This window comes from Microcebus murinus, chromosome 12 (assembly GCF_040939455.1).
Source record: "Microcebus murinus isolate Inina chromosome 12, M.murinus_Inina_mat1.0, whole genome shotgun sequence".
In the NCBI taxonomy this organism is placed as follows: domain Eukaryota; kingdom Metazoa; phylum Chordata; class Mammalia; order Primates; family Cheirogaleidae; genus Microcebus; species Microcebus murinus.
In genome coordinates, this window is record NC_134115.1 from 62,384,967 (window position 1) to 62,400,684 (window position 15,718).

The 15,718-nt window shown below is 47.4% G+C and overlaps 1 protein-coding gene across 2 annotated transcripts in view; it reads left to right on the forward strand.

Moving 5' to 3' along the window:
* The window catches only part of GALNT12 (polypeptide N-acetylgalactosaminyltransferase 12), a 40,402-nt gene that overhangs the window by 16,367 nt on the left and 8,317 nt on the right, over nucleotides 1-15,718 (forward strand). Inside the window, exons 4-9 of one of the 2 annotated variants that reach the window (XM_012769015.2) lie at nucleotides 2,908-3,093; nucleotides 6,009-6,126; nucleotides 7,488-7,664; nucleotides 10,508-10,639; nucleotides 11,335-11,448; nucleotides 13,252-13,398. In XM_012769015.2, the coding sequence (XP_012624469.1) occupies nucleotides 2,908-3,093; nucleotides 6,009-6,126; nucleotides 7,488-7,664; nucleotides 10,508-10,639; nucleotides 11,335-11,448; nucleotides 13,252-13,398 (874 nt within the window). The remainder of the gene's footprint in view (nucleotides 1-2,907; nucleotides 3,094-6,008; nucleotides 6,127-7,487; nucleotides 7,665-10,507; nucleotides 10,640-11,334; nucleotides 11,449-13,251; nucleotides 13,399-15,718) is intronic. The other variant, XM_076008868.1, reaches the window with a different exon arrangement.

The following is a 15,718-nucleotide window of genomic DNA, read 5'->3' on the forward strand; positions in this document are numbered from 1 at the left end:
ATTACACCCAGGAAGCACAGTGCCCAGGGCCCTTGAACCTGGAAGGGACCCACAAAAATTTGTTTACGTTCATTTCTTTTAAAATCAGAAGGGGAAGAAATGAATATCATAATAATGAATCTAACCTGGATTATATTTGTCTTTATACCACTGTAGTCATAAAACATACTTTTTAATATGTCTATTCTTTTTGTGGAAGAAGAGGCCCATGAAAGCCACGATGCAGCTTAGTTCTCAAGGCTGTTGTCCCTGCTGTTCACTCACCCTTGTACTTACCCCTCCAGGAAGCCCCCATTCGCTGGGCCCCAACTTTTGTCCCTTCTGTCTCTTTCCACCCATTCTCCTATCTGTATTACAGAAGTCAGGAGCCAGGCAGGCAAACCAGGAGGGAGAGGAAGATACAAGGGTGTCTCTGTCTGGTCTCCCCTCTGTGGGGTGGGCAAAGGCTGGGGTTCAGAGTCTCTGCAGCTGGGAAACTGCTTCCCAATGGCCACCAACACTTGGGTTGCTAGGGTCATCTGGAAGAGGTAGGGACCTGCTCTCCCTTCCTGGACGTGACCAAGCTGTCCCCTGCTCTGCCCCTTCCTGCTGTCCTGGATCTGACCCCGACAGGTGCTATAGCTGCCTCTTTTCCTTCTCAGATCTGACCAGCTTCATCAGCAGTGGAGACTCAGCGTTCCTCAGGCCTGTGATGGAGTCTGAGATCATTTAGAACTTAGTAATAATCGAGTGCCTGCTCTCAGCTGGACCAGTGGGTTCCTCTTCCCCCACGGTGCACGTAGATGGCCACTGCTAGGCTGGTCTGAAGTCACAGGGAGGGGACGTTTTTCCTCTTCAGCTGATTCCCTAATGCCACCTAGAATTCCACTGCAGCCCACCCTTTGGAGAGTGGCCTGCCCTCCCTGTAGCCACGTCCTTGCTCTGTGCCTGTAGATGAGGGGGCTTTTCACCCTGGTTGTCTATTAGAAATACCTGGGGAACTTTTTAAACATACCAGTGCTTGGTCTTAGGGCAGACCATTTGGATGTGACTCTCTGGGGCTGGGGCCTGTGCTTTTGGATTTTCAAAAGCTTCCCAGGGGACTTGAGTGTGCACCAGAGTTGGAACACGTTGGACTGCAGACTGTCTCTCAGGTGCTTCCAGCCAGGAGCAGTTACGCTTTTGGATATGTGGGAGGGTGTTCTTGGTTGTCATGTCAATCAGGTAGTGCTCCTGGCATTTCATAAACAGGTCAGCCCTGCGCAGCAAAGAACAGATGCCAATAGCATCCCCGTGAGGCTTGCACACTCTCTACCCAGGATTTGCAGCCCTGTACTCCGGTGCTGGCACAGCACCCCCCTGTTGTCCCCCTTCCTGTAAAAATTAGGTTATGGGTGGTTCCAACCAGCTGGATCGTATGTCATCAGTTCCTGGAGGACCTGGTCTTCGTCAGGGCCAGGCAGTGTCTTGGGACTTGCCCAGCAGGTCTGACCATTGGACCTCTCCACCCTTTTAATAATGCCCTCAATTTCTTTGAAGAGTGGGTGTTGGCGGATACCCAGTCTGCAACTTCCTCAATTTGGGGAACTCACAGATTTGAGTCTCTGCCTCACACAACCTGTCTTGAACAGTGCAATTTCCCTTAAAATTGTAATTCTGACCTCAGTGTGGTATTTATAATATCCCCTCTAAAGGCACTGTAGCTCAAGTCTGGTTGATCTCTGCTTCATTGTCCTGTGTGGTGTGACTGTTAGGCTTTTTAGTCCTTCCATTTCAGGTAACAGCCCCTAAAATGTAAACCAAAGAAATCTAGTGTTCACGTGGTCCAGTCTCAGCTCATCTTTCCTGGTGTGGTGTTGAATACAAAGAAACACAGTCTGGGAGCACGTGGAAGGGTGGCTGGGCTGGTAATGATGTTTGTGGAGGGAATATCTAAACCCCCATGCAGGCAAAAGGAAATTACAGCATTTTTCATTATGTGTGAAATTTTACAATAACAAAAATTGAAAGAAAAGAATAGCAGTAGCTCCAGGTTCTCTGCCAGCCATCTTACAAACATTTTCTTGGGAAAGTCTCATGTTAACCCTATAAATAGGTATTATTATTCCAGTGTTACCATTGAGACAAGAGGCTCTGAGAGGTTAGGTGTCTCGGCTAATGTCACACAGCCATTAGGGAGTAGGATTAGAATTTATATTCAAACTCCAGAGCTGAACCTTTGGTCTGGGTCCCTCTTTATTTTGAGGGAGATAATTATTTCTTGACGTTAAGATGTTTCACTGTGATTAAACCTATTGCACTCCTGAGAAATTGAGAATCTGCTTTCTGTTTCTCAAAAAGTTAACTTTTTTTTTTTTTTTTTTTTGAGACAGAGTCTCACTCTGTTGCCCCGGCTAGAGAGCCATGGCGTCAGCCTGGCTCACAGCAACCTCAAACTCCTGGGCTCAAGAAATCCTTCTGCCTCAGCCTCCCAGGTAGCTGAGACTACAGGCATGTGCCACCAAGGCTAGATAATTTTTTTTTATTTTTAGTAGAGACGGGATCTTGCTTTTGCTCAGGCTGGTCTCAAACTCCTGACTTCAAGCCATCCTTCCTCCTCGGCCTCCCACTGTGCTAGGATTACAGGCATAAGCCACTGCACCCAGCTGTTACCTTTGATTTTTACATGCCTTGACATTAATAGAGGGTTTGGTCAGAGTGTCCATAGATTGAGTCAGAGAATATTCAAGCCGTGGGACTATTCACATTAACCACCCAGCCCCAGCAGCCCCCATGGTGTTCACCTGCTAGGGCTCTGACATGGCTGCAGATACCTAGAATGAGACAAGCAGGCCTTTCTCAGGTGTGCGAGTTCGTTCTAGAATGTCCTAATCGTTCTCCTGCTGCCCATCCACATAGGAGTGACTGGATGTCTTGGGGTGCTTGCAGGATCCACGAAGAGGAGTCAGCAGTGGTGTGCCCGGTGATTGACGTGATTGACTGGAACACCTTCGAGTACCTGGGGAATGCTGGGGAGCCCCAGATTGGCGGTTTCGACTGGAGGCTGGTGTTCACGTGGCACGTGGTTCCCGAGAGGGAGAGGGCACGGATGCGATCCCCCATCGACGTCATCAGGTCAGGGGTCGACCTCTAGGTGGCTCAGTTTTTAAGTGTGCCTGGTTGCATCTGGCTGACCTGTCAAGGAAGGCACTCGGGAGGGATGGTTAGCTGTTGGCGTCCCTACCTCCCTTCCTCCCGCTTTTTTCCCCAGAACATTTATTTATTTTTATTGAATATCTTCTCGACACACATGGATTTTATATTGGTATATTTTAATTATTTTAAGAGACAGGGTCTTGCTCTGTCACCCAGGCTGGAGTGCAGTGGTGTCATCATAGCTCACTACAGCCTCGAACTCTTGGGTTCAAGTTATCTTCCCTCTTCAGCCTCCCAAAGTGCTGGGATTACAGGTGTGAGCCACCATGCCTGGCTGGTATATTTTAATTACTCAATTTAATTTTAAAATTGTGGTAAAATATGCATAATAGAGAATTTACCATTTTAACCATCTTTAAGTATACAGTTTTAGCAGCATCCTACACATTCATAATACTGTGCAACCATCACCTCTACTTGTTTCCAGGGCATTTTCATCGTCCTACAGAGAAACTATACCATTAAGCAATAAGTCCCCCTTCTCCCCTTCCCAGCCCCTGGTAACCTCTATTCTACTTTCCATCTCTATGAATTTCCCTCTTTTAGGTACTTCATGTAAGTGGAATCACACAATATTTGTTATTTTGTATTTGGCTTCTTTCACTCAACATAATGTTTTCAAGGTCCCTTCAGAAATTTATTCCATTTTAATAATAATAATATTCCTGAATATTATTGAATATTATTCCTTTGTACATATAGTACAAATAATATTCCTTTGAATATTATTCCTTTGAATAATATTCCTTTGTACATATAGCCACATTTTGTTTATCCATTCACCTATTGACAGACAACTGGGGTATCTTTTGGTTATTGTAAATAATGCTGCTGTGGACATTGGTGTGCTATTATCTGAGTCCCTGTTTTCAGTTATTTTGGGTGCACCCCCAGGAGTGGGATTGCTGGATCATATGGTCATTCTCGAGGGAGCACCGTCAGCCCCTTTGACCTGGGAGTGGGTGGACCTGGGGATGAGAGAGCCAGCTCCAGCCAGTAAGAAGTCTAGGTCTGAGCAGAGAAGCCCCACAAGAGGACCAGCAGCTCTCACTCTGGGGTGTCAAAGTTGTAATTTGGCTCCTTTCTCCCCTTCCAAGTTCAGCACCACCTGGGAGACAGATGTAGGAGCCAGGCAGGAGGAGGACTCCAGCTTTACTGCTGCTGTGTTGAACTGGGAAGGGTGTTTTAGGTCTGCGTCCACATTTGGCAGTTGAGCTCCTGAGTCGTTGCACCTGAGCCCTGACCTCGAGGTGACCCACTGTTGGCTGGAGTGGAGTGCGTGAGGAGAACATGTCCAGAGATGTGGCTGGAGAGATTGGGGGGCGGGGGTTCCTGCAAAGGGAGGGGCTGGACTTTGCCCTGAGAGGGTAGAAGCCACTGAAGGGATCTGAGCAGGAAGTGACCTGAGCATGTTGCATTCTCTAAAGACTGTGCTGCGTACCAAGTGTGAGGGGCCTGGAGGGGACAGGGTTGTGGAGAGGGACACCAAGAGGAGGCTTTGCAGTCTTCCAGGTCAGAAATGACAGGTCAGGAGACAAAGGCAAGAACTGGTAGATTCCAGAGATGTTGAGTTGGAAGAATTAGGAGAAATTGAGTGGGGAAGGGAGGAATTGAGGGGGACGCCAGGCTTCTGTAGGGTCCCTTCGGGAGAATGTGCTGCTCAGTCCCTCATTCAGAAGGTTTGGAAACTGAGGCACAGAGTAGGGAGGTTCTTATCCAGCCTGTCATGCTGGCATGAACTCCGATTGTCCCTCCCCCAGACATGCTCAGGGACAGCTGGCCACTCCATCCCGTAACATCCCTGCATCTCAGTTTCCTCACCTGTGAAATAGGTACAAGTGTATCCACCCTGCCTATTTCCTGGATTTTTAGGATGAGCACACCTGAAAGTGCTTTGTAGTCTAGAACCTTCCCTTCCACAGGGACTATTGCTGTCCTTTTCCTGCTTGGCCCCAAGCTCAGGGTCCAAGGAAAGCCGTGATGCTGGAGGCTCCTGGCGTTTTAAAATGTTGTGTGCTCTTACATTCTCCTTGCTCCTATTTCCAAGTCTGCTCTTTTGCCTCCGCATCTCTGTGCTGTGTGGACCTTACACTGCTGTAGGATGGAAGCCTCAGGCCATTTCTGAAGTCAGTTGTGGCTTCTGGATGAATCCGGTAGGGAGAGAACAAGACCAGCCAGAGACGCAGGCTGATGCTGGCCGTCTAGTCCTGGAGGGGAAGCCACTCAAGTGGGAGCGGAACTGGCCCTCCTGGGAATTTTACACTGGGCACTTTAGGAGGCCAGCCTGCTTCTGTGGTCTTCTGCTTCTGGCCTCTGAGTGGCTTCTGTGAGTGCCTGGCCTGTGAGAGCACAGCCGTGTGATCACAGGCCACCGTGGCCTGGCACCAGCCATCCTCTGTGGGGCAAGTGCTCTCTGGCCTTTCCACATCTCTGTGCTTCTAAAAGTAGGAGGGTTTCTTTCCCCCTCAGGCCCCTGCTCCTGCTGGAGCACCAGTCTGCTCTTCTGTGCTAACTCCCTTTCGTCCTTCGGACCGTGCCTCCTCCAGGAAACTTAGCCCTCCCCTCCCTGCCCCTGCTCTCCTCTGTGTCCCCCAGGGCTGACTGACTTGGTGAACATGTACTTGCCTGTTGAGACACCTATGAGCCTCCTCAGGGCAGGGACTGTGGGGTATGTCTGTGCCTGCAGGCCCAGCTCAGTGGCACAGAGTGTGAACACAGCAGCTTGTGCTTAGAGATGTGTGAATGGATGGAAGGGCTCATGATGGGAAGCTAGTGAGATCAACTGTGCTGGCTTCTGCTGCTTACAGTGAAATATGGTTATCACACCTTTCTAGGTCTCCAACAATGGCTGGTGGGCTGTTTGCTGTGAGTAAGAAATATTTTGAATATCTGGGGTCTTATGATACAGGAATGGAAGTTTGGGGAGGAGAAAACCTCGAATTCTCCTTTAGGGTAAGTATTCCAGTGTTCTCTTTGGACTCATTCTTTACCAGTTCTCTCTCTCTTTGGGAATGATGGGATTTGCTATGACAGCCTGGTGGACTTTTCCTCCCTCATTGGCAATTTATCCAATGATCCTGAAAGATGATAATGACACGCACATCCTATAAACATGCTTGCCTTCTTGCTTCAACTTTTCAAAAAATGTACTTTGAATAGATCTGGGGCTGAAAAAGGCCTTGCAAGTCATCTAGTTCTTTCTCTCACTCTAAAGAGTGAGGCCAGGAGAGGAGAAGTGACTTGTCCAAGGTCCCTCAAAGAGTTAGTGGCACAGATTGGACTGAAATTCAGACCCCTGTTTCCTGATCCCATCTTCTAGAGCCTTCATTTGATTAGCTCCTTATGAAGTAGCTTGTTTCTTTAGCACAGTGACTTTCACACATTGACACATATAAGAATCGTTGGGGAAACTTGTTAAAAAGACTCAGTTATAGGCACAGTCTAAAAAGTCAGATTTGATAGAGTTAGGGTGGGGCCAGGATTTTTCTTTTTATAATAAGCTACCTAATGATTCTGTTGTCCATGGCCCATGCAAACCCCTTGGGAAGACTCCTAGCATTTCAGTAGATTTTTCTGAATCCCACATTTTAAGCATCAAAACTTTATGTAAATGTTTCTGCTTTTCAGTCGAAAATTAAGATTTAGTAATATTTTATATGGTGCTCCACCCTGATAAAAAGAGTTAATAAACAAGAATTTGGCCTTCCACCAAGGACTCATGCCCTCCATAATCAGTACCAGATGCTATACTTGGTTGTACTATCCTTGGGAAAATGAGATGTTCACAGCTGTTTGTCCCCGTGTGAAATGGCCCCATATGACTCTGCCTGTTGAGCCTTTGGGTGTGCTTTTAATGGTCTCTCTGCCTCTTCCCTAGGTGTCAGGCTGCTCTGCCTATTTCTAGAAGCTCTTCCTTTTCCCCTTCCAAACCTCTCTTCTTCCCTGCTGCTTTCCTATCTTCTGTGGCTAAGAGATCAGGTAATCGAGCCTGCGTTTTATGTAATGAGTAAATGGATTGATTGCCAGTGATGCCTCTGGGGAGCTCCTATGAGTCAAGTGCATGAGCTTTAGTGCATGGACTTTGGGATCTTGGTTCCAGTGGTGTATTTGTTCTGGGGGCTGCTTTCTTGCACTCTCTCTGCCTGCATTCTGTGTCACGAGTGTGTTGGGTAAGTGGCCTCCTGCCCCACGGAGGCTGAGCGTCTTGGCAGTGTCCATTATGACTACTTTGTGCCTGGCCGCCCTGCTGCACACCTTGTGGGCCGGTAGCTCATCCCCTGCTCACCACCCTGGCCTCTCTGCTCTGTGTGCAGATCTGGCAGTGTGGTGGGACTCTGGAAACACACCCCTGCTCCCACGTCGGCCATGTTTTCCCCAAGCAAGCTCCCTACTCCCGCAGCAAGGCTCTGGCCAACAGCGTCCGCGCAGCTGAAGTGTGGATGGATGACTATAAAGAGCTGTACTACCACCGCAACCCCCGTGCGCGCTTGGTGAGTCCCCCGGCGCACCTGCACTCCATCTGTTCCATCCAAACAGGAGCAGCTGATTCCAGCCTCCCCGACACAGTGGGTCTGATTCCAGAAACAGGATAAATTGGGCATTCGTGACATAAGTATGGGCAAATGTTATTCCTCCATTCACAATAATAACATACAGTCAGTTCTTGTAATTCAAAGTACTTGTGTTCCATAGAGCCACCTCAAACACTGAATTGGTGAAGACTGAGCCATTGCTCCTCGGAGAAGTATAGGGTAGGTTTCTAGGAGACTCAGGCATAACAGTTTTGTCAACTGATCAATACCCAACCTTGTTTTATGCATGTTTCTGTTCAAACACGCCTTATTTAGCATATACCGTCGCATCATTAACGTTGCACTCACGGCCATGGCCAACAACACTCTAACTCATGCCTGAACAAAGCTTACCAAACACGTGTATTTTCTTTCTAAGACACCTCACAGCCTTCTTGCATCTAGGAACACCAGACAGCCCTTCAGCACTATGATTGAAGGCCATTTTAGAATGGCTGGTAAAATCATCAGCACAAAGCAGAAAAAAATGTGAAAACCATGGCACTTAATAGGTTGTGAAAAAAGATAGTTGTTTACAGAGAGCTGAAACAAGAAGGCAGAGCATCGCCTCGTTCAACCTCACCTGGGAACGTGGCTATTGGGCAACTCAAATTTTTTTGCCTGTGATGTGGGCGAAAATTTGAAAACACCACAAGTATTGATTTGGCAGTTACAAATTTTAGCATGTTGGCAAATTCGCAAATATAGAACCAGTGAATAATAAGGATTGACTGCACCAACATATGGTCTGGGGTACCTGGTGTCACGTGTCTGGCATCGTACATGTATTATGGCTTACCTCTTTGTAGCCAGTAGGATTGAGTCCACAAACTCAAGGGGCAAGCTAAGGCACAGTTCTTTACCTTGAAGTTGTGCTCAGGGGCACATCTGCCTTATTATCTAGGGGTCTGTTATCTTTATCTAGAGGCTTCTTCCTAGCTACCTTAAATTGCCCAAGATCCCTGGAAGCTTTCTCTTCCAAAACAGGGAGTCTTTTCTGCTTCCATTTCCAGATGGAAAGCAAGCTAGAGAGTGGCCCAGGCCCCACGGCCACTCTTTCTCGCCACGTATCATGGCTGTTGAAGATGGGGCCCACAGCCTTGCAGGTGCTCTCCGCCTCCCCTCTCAGAGGCCTTGCTGGCCCCTGTCTGAGCGATGGCGAAGGTGTCCCTGCTGTCACCGAGGTTTCAGCTGTGTTGGCTTGCTCCCCGTGGACCCGGCACACACTGTACGGACACGAGCGCAAGCCTTGGCACTGAGGCCCTGTGGGAGTCTGGGTCTCAGCCCAGCCTGTCTTTCCTCAAAGCAACTTATCTCAGGGGCTTGCTGTTATCTGCCCCAGAGCCTGTTCTGCCCCTGCCTTGGGGACTTCTGTGGATGAGGGATCTGCCCCTTCTTCCCCAGAAGATCCTGGGCTTCAGACGCAACACAGCCCATTGCCTCTGCCTGAGCCAACTCTGTACGCCCGGGACAGGACACCCACTCGTCCTGCATTTGCATAAGTGAGAGGGCTGCTGGGCAATACAGGAAGGCCTTGCTCTGAGACTTCTTGCCAGGCCACTTGATGGGAGTCTCTCCTGACTCCTTACAGCCTCCCTGCAGGGTAGCAATACTGTTCTCATTTTACAGATGAGAAAACTGAAGATCAGAGAGAGGGAGATTGAAGGAACTTGTCCAAGGCCTCGTGGCTGATGTGGGTTAGAATTGGGCCTGGGGCCTGCATACTCCAATGCACCTTTAGCTCTGCTCTGCAGCACCCCAGGGACTCCCCACCTGACCCCCGCCCAGGCCCCTCTGCCTCTGGGGCCCCACAGTCCTTTGCCTCTGCTTCCTTTGTCTTGCCCAGCCTGAAGAAGTACCTGCTCTGCCCAGGGGACCTGTCTGGAACCCATAGTTCCCTGTTCCCGAGGGTTCCCATAGGGTACGTTAGAGTAGCACTGCATGACGGAAGGCTGAGTGTTCAAATGGATATTTGGTTGAAGCTGAGGGCACAGTCGCCCTCATCAATGAAAGAACTTCTGGGAAATAGCAGAAATTTGAAATTTTATTAAAATAATTACTTATTGCCATTTTGTTAAATATTTAACTCATCAATTTTTAATAGTTTAACATTGTAGTGCAGGGACAGTAATATCTCAGCACTAGGCATTTTTCTTATGGCTGCACCTTTGCCATACTGAATATAGGCTTTATTTAATTATTTGAAAGTTCTCAATCATTGGTTCGAGATAAAACCAAACTTCCATGAGTATTTCGTATTGCAACATTTTGCTCTTAGCATCATAAGTATATGTTAATACTTCAATACAGTGAGAACATGATTACATCTAGAATACTCACCTGTGTTTGGAAGTGCATATTCAGATTTAATAGTAACAGAAGGTTATGGCATATGTCATGGTGAAACTGCTATTTCGCTGGTTGGCTGTCAGGATGACCTCTGTGATCACAGGCTCACTGATGACACACAGGTCCCCCAGGGTTTGGCCCCTGACTCCATCAGCAGGTGGTCGTCTCCTACCCTCATGCATCTGGTGGCACCTCCCTGTAGCGAGAACACCTGGGAATGGAATTGTCTATGCCACAGTCTCTCCTACTAGATGCTGGGACCAGGAGTTTTTATCCTCTGTGTCTTGACAGGGCCTGGCACTAATAGATGCTCAGTAAAAGCGGGTTGGCTGTTAGTGAGTGAGCATGAATGAGAAGGGCTGTGACAGAAGCACTGGGACCTGCAGGGACTCACTGTTCTGTTGTTTCCTCAGGAACCCTTTGGGGATGTGACAGAGAGGAGGCAGCTCCGGACCAAGCTCCAGTGTAAGGACTTCAAGTGGTTCTTGGAGACTGTGTATCCAGAACTGCATGTGCCTGAAGACAGGCCTGGCTTCTTTGGGATGGTGAGTAAGGCGGGCCTGTGGTGAATAAGGGGTCCCCTGGCCTCTGGGTCTGATCGACAAGTTCTGGGCAAGAAAGATCCCTTCATGGGGACACTCTCATGTCCCCTTTTCATCCACTGTCCTTCCTTCTCCCTGTGAGTGTCTGGGCCCTGGGTCCAGAATGTCAGAGCTGGAAGCCATCTTGAAATTGACAGCTATAAGCCTCCCATTTTATAGATGAGGAAACTGAGGCTGACAGTGGTATGCTGAATGAGGTTTACAATTTCTTCGCAGCTCTATTTGTTTATAGAATATATTTCACTAAAGGTAGTATTGTCAAACATCTCATGCTCTAAAGTCATTTAAAATAATTCTTTCTCTGTGTCTATCACTGGCTTGATTTAGTTTGCTTAATCTCAGTTCAAGGTGACAACCCAGATATATTTGGACTAGTGTGACAATAAAGCTGCCACTTATGAGAAATGAAGAGATAAGAGCTTTCCGACCATAAGGGGTTAATCTCTCTGATCTTCATTTTCAAGTGGGGGTAAGGATTCCTGCCTGTGGTTCAGAATGGGAAAGTTGTGATAACTTTACAAGAAGGGCTCTCACCTTTGAGTACTTGAGGCAGGCTCGCTGTCAGCCCCAGAGCCTTGGGTGGAAGCTGTTAGTGTGTATAGATCTGGACCAAAAGGCCACCTCTATGTTTCATTTAGCTCCAGAACCAAGGGCTGAAAAAGTACTGCTTTGACTACAACCCTCCCAATGAAAACCAAGTCGCCGGACACCAGGTCATTTTGTACCTCTGTCATGGGATGGGCCAGAACCAGGTAGGCGTGGGCCTCCCGAGAGGGAAATGAGGGGAAAGCTATGTGTTTTTAAAAAAATCAAATATTTGATTTTTTTTTAATTGTAAAAGTAATCCCTACTCTTTATGGAACATTTGGGAAATAGAAAAAGTAGAAGTCAGATGAATAGCAGGGCCCAGAGACACCACTGTTAAATTTAAGACATATTTTTCTTCCCCATCTTTTTTTACACACTGACTTTAGACTTTGTGTTTTAAGTAGTTGTTACCATAGTGTCTGTATGTTTTATACTCTATTATTTCCATTTGGTTCATCATAACTTTTCTTATATTACTAGACATCCTCTGAGAATATCATTCCTAATGGGCTCTTGCTATTTCACTAGGTGCCCACATGACTGCTTAGTTAACCGGTTCCCTGCCTTATAATTGCTTTTGTAATTATAAATAATCCTGCCACTGACATCTTTGGTCAGGAAGAAAGAAGGAAAAAAATAACAGATCTGCATTTCAGATAATTTCCTTGCCGTTAAGTCTAGAGTGGCTTTGATGCATAGTGCCGTACTGCAAGGTGGTGGTTAGGGAAATAGCCTGAGGTGGGGACCCAGGTGGATCTTTCTGGGTTAAGTGCTATACTTCAGGCTGGGCAGGGGAGGCTTAGGTGTGGAGGGTCTGAAAACCAGAGCAGGACCCCGGGCACCCAGGACAACAGATGGACCCACCAGGGTGGGTCCTGGGCCCTTGTAGGATGCAGGAGATGAGAGATGTGCTGCTCCTGGACCTTCACAGCTTTCCTGTTCTGAGTAGTTATCAGATACCTGGAGATGGAGGGGGAGAGGGGAGATTCACAGCTTCCTTCCAGTCTGAATTTGCCTCGATTCCATTAGAATATGAAGCTTCCTTATATGGTCAACAGTAAACTTTCATAATTTGGACCCCTGCGACTTTATTTAGGTTTTTCAACACTTCTTAGAACAGTGTTCCTCAAAGCTGGTCGTACCTAAGTGGTACCATGGGCATCACCTGGAGCTGAGAAATATAGATCCTCAGACTCATCCCAACCCTAGCAAATCCCAGATTCTCATTTTAATCAGTTTTCTGGGAGACTGATTTGAGAGGCGCTGCTCTACCTGCCTTAAGAACAGCTGCCCATGTCAGAATCTCCTGGAAGGGAGGTGGTAGGCTGGGTGGGTGTCTTATCAAAAATGTGAAAAATGTGGAGTTTTAGGCCCCATTTCAGACAGGAGGAATCCTTATTCCCTCTCTGGGGTGGGGCGAAGAATCAGCATTTTTAATAGACACTGTGGGTAGATGCTAGGCACACTTGAGTAGGAAAACCATTGCTCTGGGAGAACCAGCCCTTCCCATTAGCAGTCGTGTTGCTGCCTGGGCGCAGCGCTTTATAGTTTCCAGGCACCGTCATAGCCATTATGTTTGGGAGATGGAGGAAATGCTGAGGAGGAGGAGAGAAGTGTCTGGTCAAGGGTCAAGGTCACAGAGAGCTGTTGAGTGCTAGCTAGCGTTGGGACGGCCCCCTCTGTTTCTGCTGTCCCACACCAGCACGGGGCTCAGCACAAGGCAACATGCACAGCCCTGTCCTCACTATCTAGCGAGTGAGTCAGGCATGAGAATGGGCCACTTAATTCACGCTTGCGAAGCATTGCATTCATGGTCTGCAGAGTATGTCCAGTCAGACAGGTTCCTGTTGGTGGTCAGGGGAGTGTGGGACCCACCCACGTTCCTGTGACCCCAGGTTCTCGTCCAGCAGTTTCCTCTCTTTGCACATCAGAGGGTAACTGATGCACGTTGGCTGCCCTGTTTTTAGTTTTTCGAGTACACGTCCCAGAATGAGATACGCTACAACACCCACCAGCCGGAGGCCTGCGTGGCCGCGGAAGCAGGAAAGGACATTCTCGTCATGCATCTCTGCGAAGAAACAGCCCCTGAGAATCACAAGTTCATCCTGAAGGAGGTAGGGAGCCCTCACTCCTTGCTGGTGGTCCCTGGGCTGTCAGGGGGACAGGGAGAATCCAGCATTCTTTCTGACTTGGTCCTAGCAAGGCTCGGGGATGTGGCCACACTGTCATCGTGAGCCTGAGGGAGTGGTGATGGTGGGAGGGTCCTATGGCAGGTGGGTCAGAATCGCTTCCTCCCTCCCTCACCATCTAGTCCCTTTCTGTCTTTTCTGGGACCCTTCAGGGAGCTGTAATGGGAAGGGGGCTCTTGAAAATACATTTGGAGGTGAAATGGGCCTTAAACAAGTGACACAAATAGCCAGAATGTAAGGATGTGAGGTTGGAGCCAGATATAAGCTACCCCACCTCTCTAAGCCTCATTTTTCCCACCTCTGAAATGGATACAATAATAGCAATGTTGCCTAACTCTGGCGAGGATTGGATGTGTAGCCAGAAATATTCTTTGGGCACTCACTGTAAAGCTTGATGGAGGTGAGTTTTGTTGTTACCTGTGTTATTATAAGCAGGAACACCTCTTTGTTGGAGTTGGCTCTCCAAATAGTCTCTGTTGGTCTGGAACTGGGTGTTCCTTCAGGCCCAGAAGGGACTGGCCCTGTCATCTTTGCAGTCAGCCCATGACAGGACTTGTAAATCAGTCATATCTTTTGACTCTCTAAAAAGCACTAGAGCGAATAAATTCAAAGAAAATAATTTTTTAAAAAATTTGTTCTCTTTTATCTCCCTGGGAAGCTTCTATTCCCAGCCTGGCCTCTGATATGGAAAGAGTCTTCTATACTGCTTATAAATGGGTTAATTCTAAGTCTGATTAAAAGTTGGAATATCTTTTCCTGTAGAAAAATGTTATAATTAGCAATGAAATTTGCAGGCTGCCCAGAAAAGCCAAGCACCATAATGCTATCCATTTGATATAAGAACATAAGAAGGAAAAACACTTTTGCACACCCCAGAAGCCTGTAACCCTTTTGAATGCCCTTGTCTCACCTTTCTCCCAGCTGTAAGCCATTGTAACCCCTCAAGAAATAGTAATGCAAGCTATTAATAGAAATAATAAAATTGGTTTGAGGTCAGGTACGGTGGCTCACACTTGTGATCCTAGCACTCTAGGAGGCTGAGGCAAGAGGATCACTTGAGGTCAGGAGTTTGAGACCAGCCTGAGCAAGAGCCAGACCCCATCTCTACTAAAAATAGAAAGAAATTAGCTGGGTGTGGTGGCACATGCCTAGTAGTCCCAGCCTCCTAGGGAGGCTGAGGCAGGAGGATCCCTTGAGCCCAGGAGGTTGAGGTGGTTGTGAGTTGGACTGACTCCATGGCACTCTAGCCTGGGCAACACAGCAAGACTCTGTCTCAAAAGAAAACAAACAAATAAGAAAGATATTTAAAAAATAAATAAAATTGGTTTAACATATCATTAAAAATTTTTTTCTTAAATTTCAGTGACCATTTAAGGAAAAGTAAGTTTGTTTAGAAGGGTGGAAAGAAGGATACTTAATTTGATTATTTAGTTTCAAGTTACTCTAAAGGCTACTTAGGAGCACTTTGAAGGGTTTTCAAAGTTGATAGTGTTGGGATTCGAGTGCATCTAATTTTATTTTCAAGGCTTCTCTTCTTTTGGAACAGGTGTGTTATTCATTCTGCCTCTTTGCTGCTCAGTGTGATAAGTTCATGCAGCTTATGACAGAGAGGTGGAGGGAAGAGATAAACACCAGGCTTTGGGGAGAGACTTACGGAGATAACTCAGCAAAGGCTGGGAGGAAGGAGAGAAGGGGCAGGTTGATAAAGATGACCTGTCTTTGGGGATTTCCGAACTGGCACGGTATGAACGCACTGCTTCCTCCTGAGGTTTCACAGGTGAAGAACTCAGGTAAGGTGGCCAAGTGACTTTCCCCTGCACCCAGCGGGCCTGTGGCTGAGCTGGGACTACAGCCAAGTCTCCACACTCTCTGCTTAAATACATAAGAGAAAGAGCTCGCTGGGAATGGAATGAGTTGATCTAAGAGGAGTGAAAGAGTTAAGCAAAGAATCTTTTTTCCTGACTTCCCTGAAGGAAAAGAATTGCAGTAGGCAGATGGAGGGTCTGACAGATCTCCAGAGCAGCCAGCAGGTGGCACCACTAGTCCCATGAATGGGACAGTCCTGAGTTGCTATTTTACACTGAAGATTGTTACCCTGCAATAAAGTTCTCTGAAATGATGAAAATCACACTCTGAGCTCGTCAGAATATATTTTAAGGGAAAAGAGACTTTTCTAAGGAACCACCTGTAATCCTCTTTTCTTTTTTTTTCTGAGACAGAGTCTGGCTTTGTTGTCCAGGCTAGA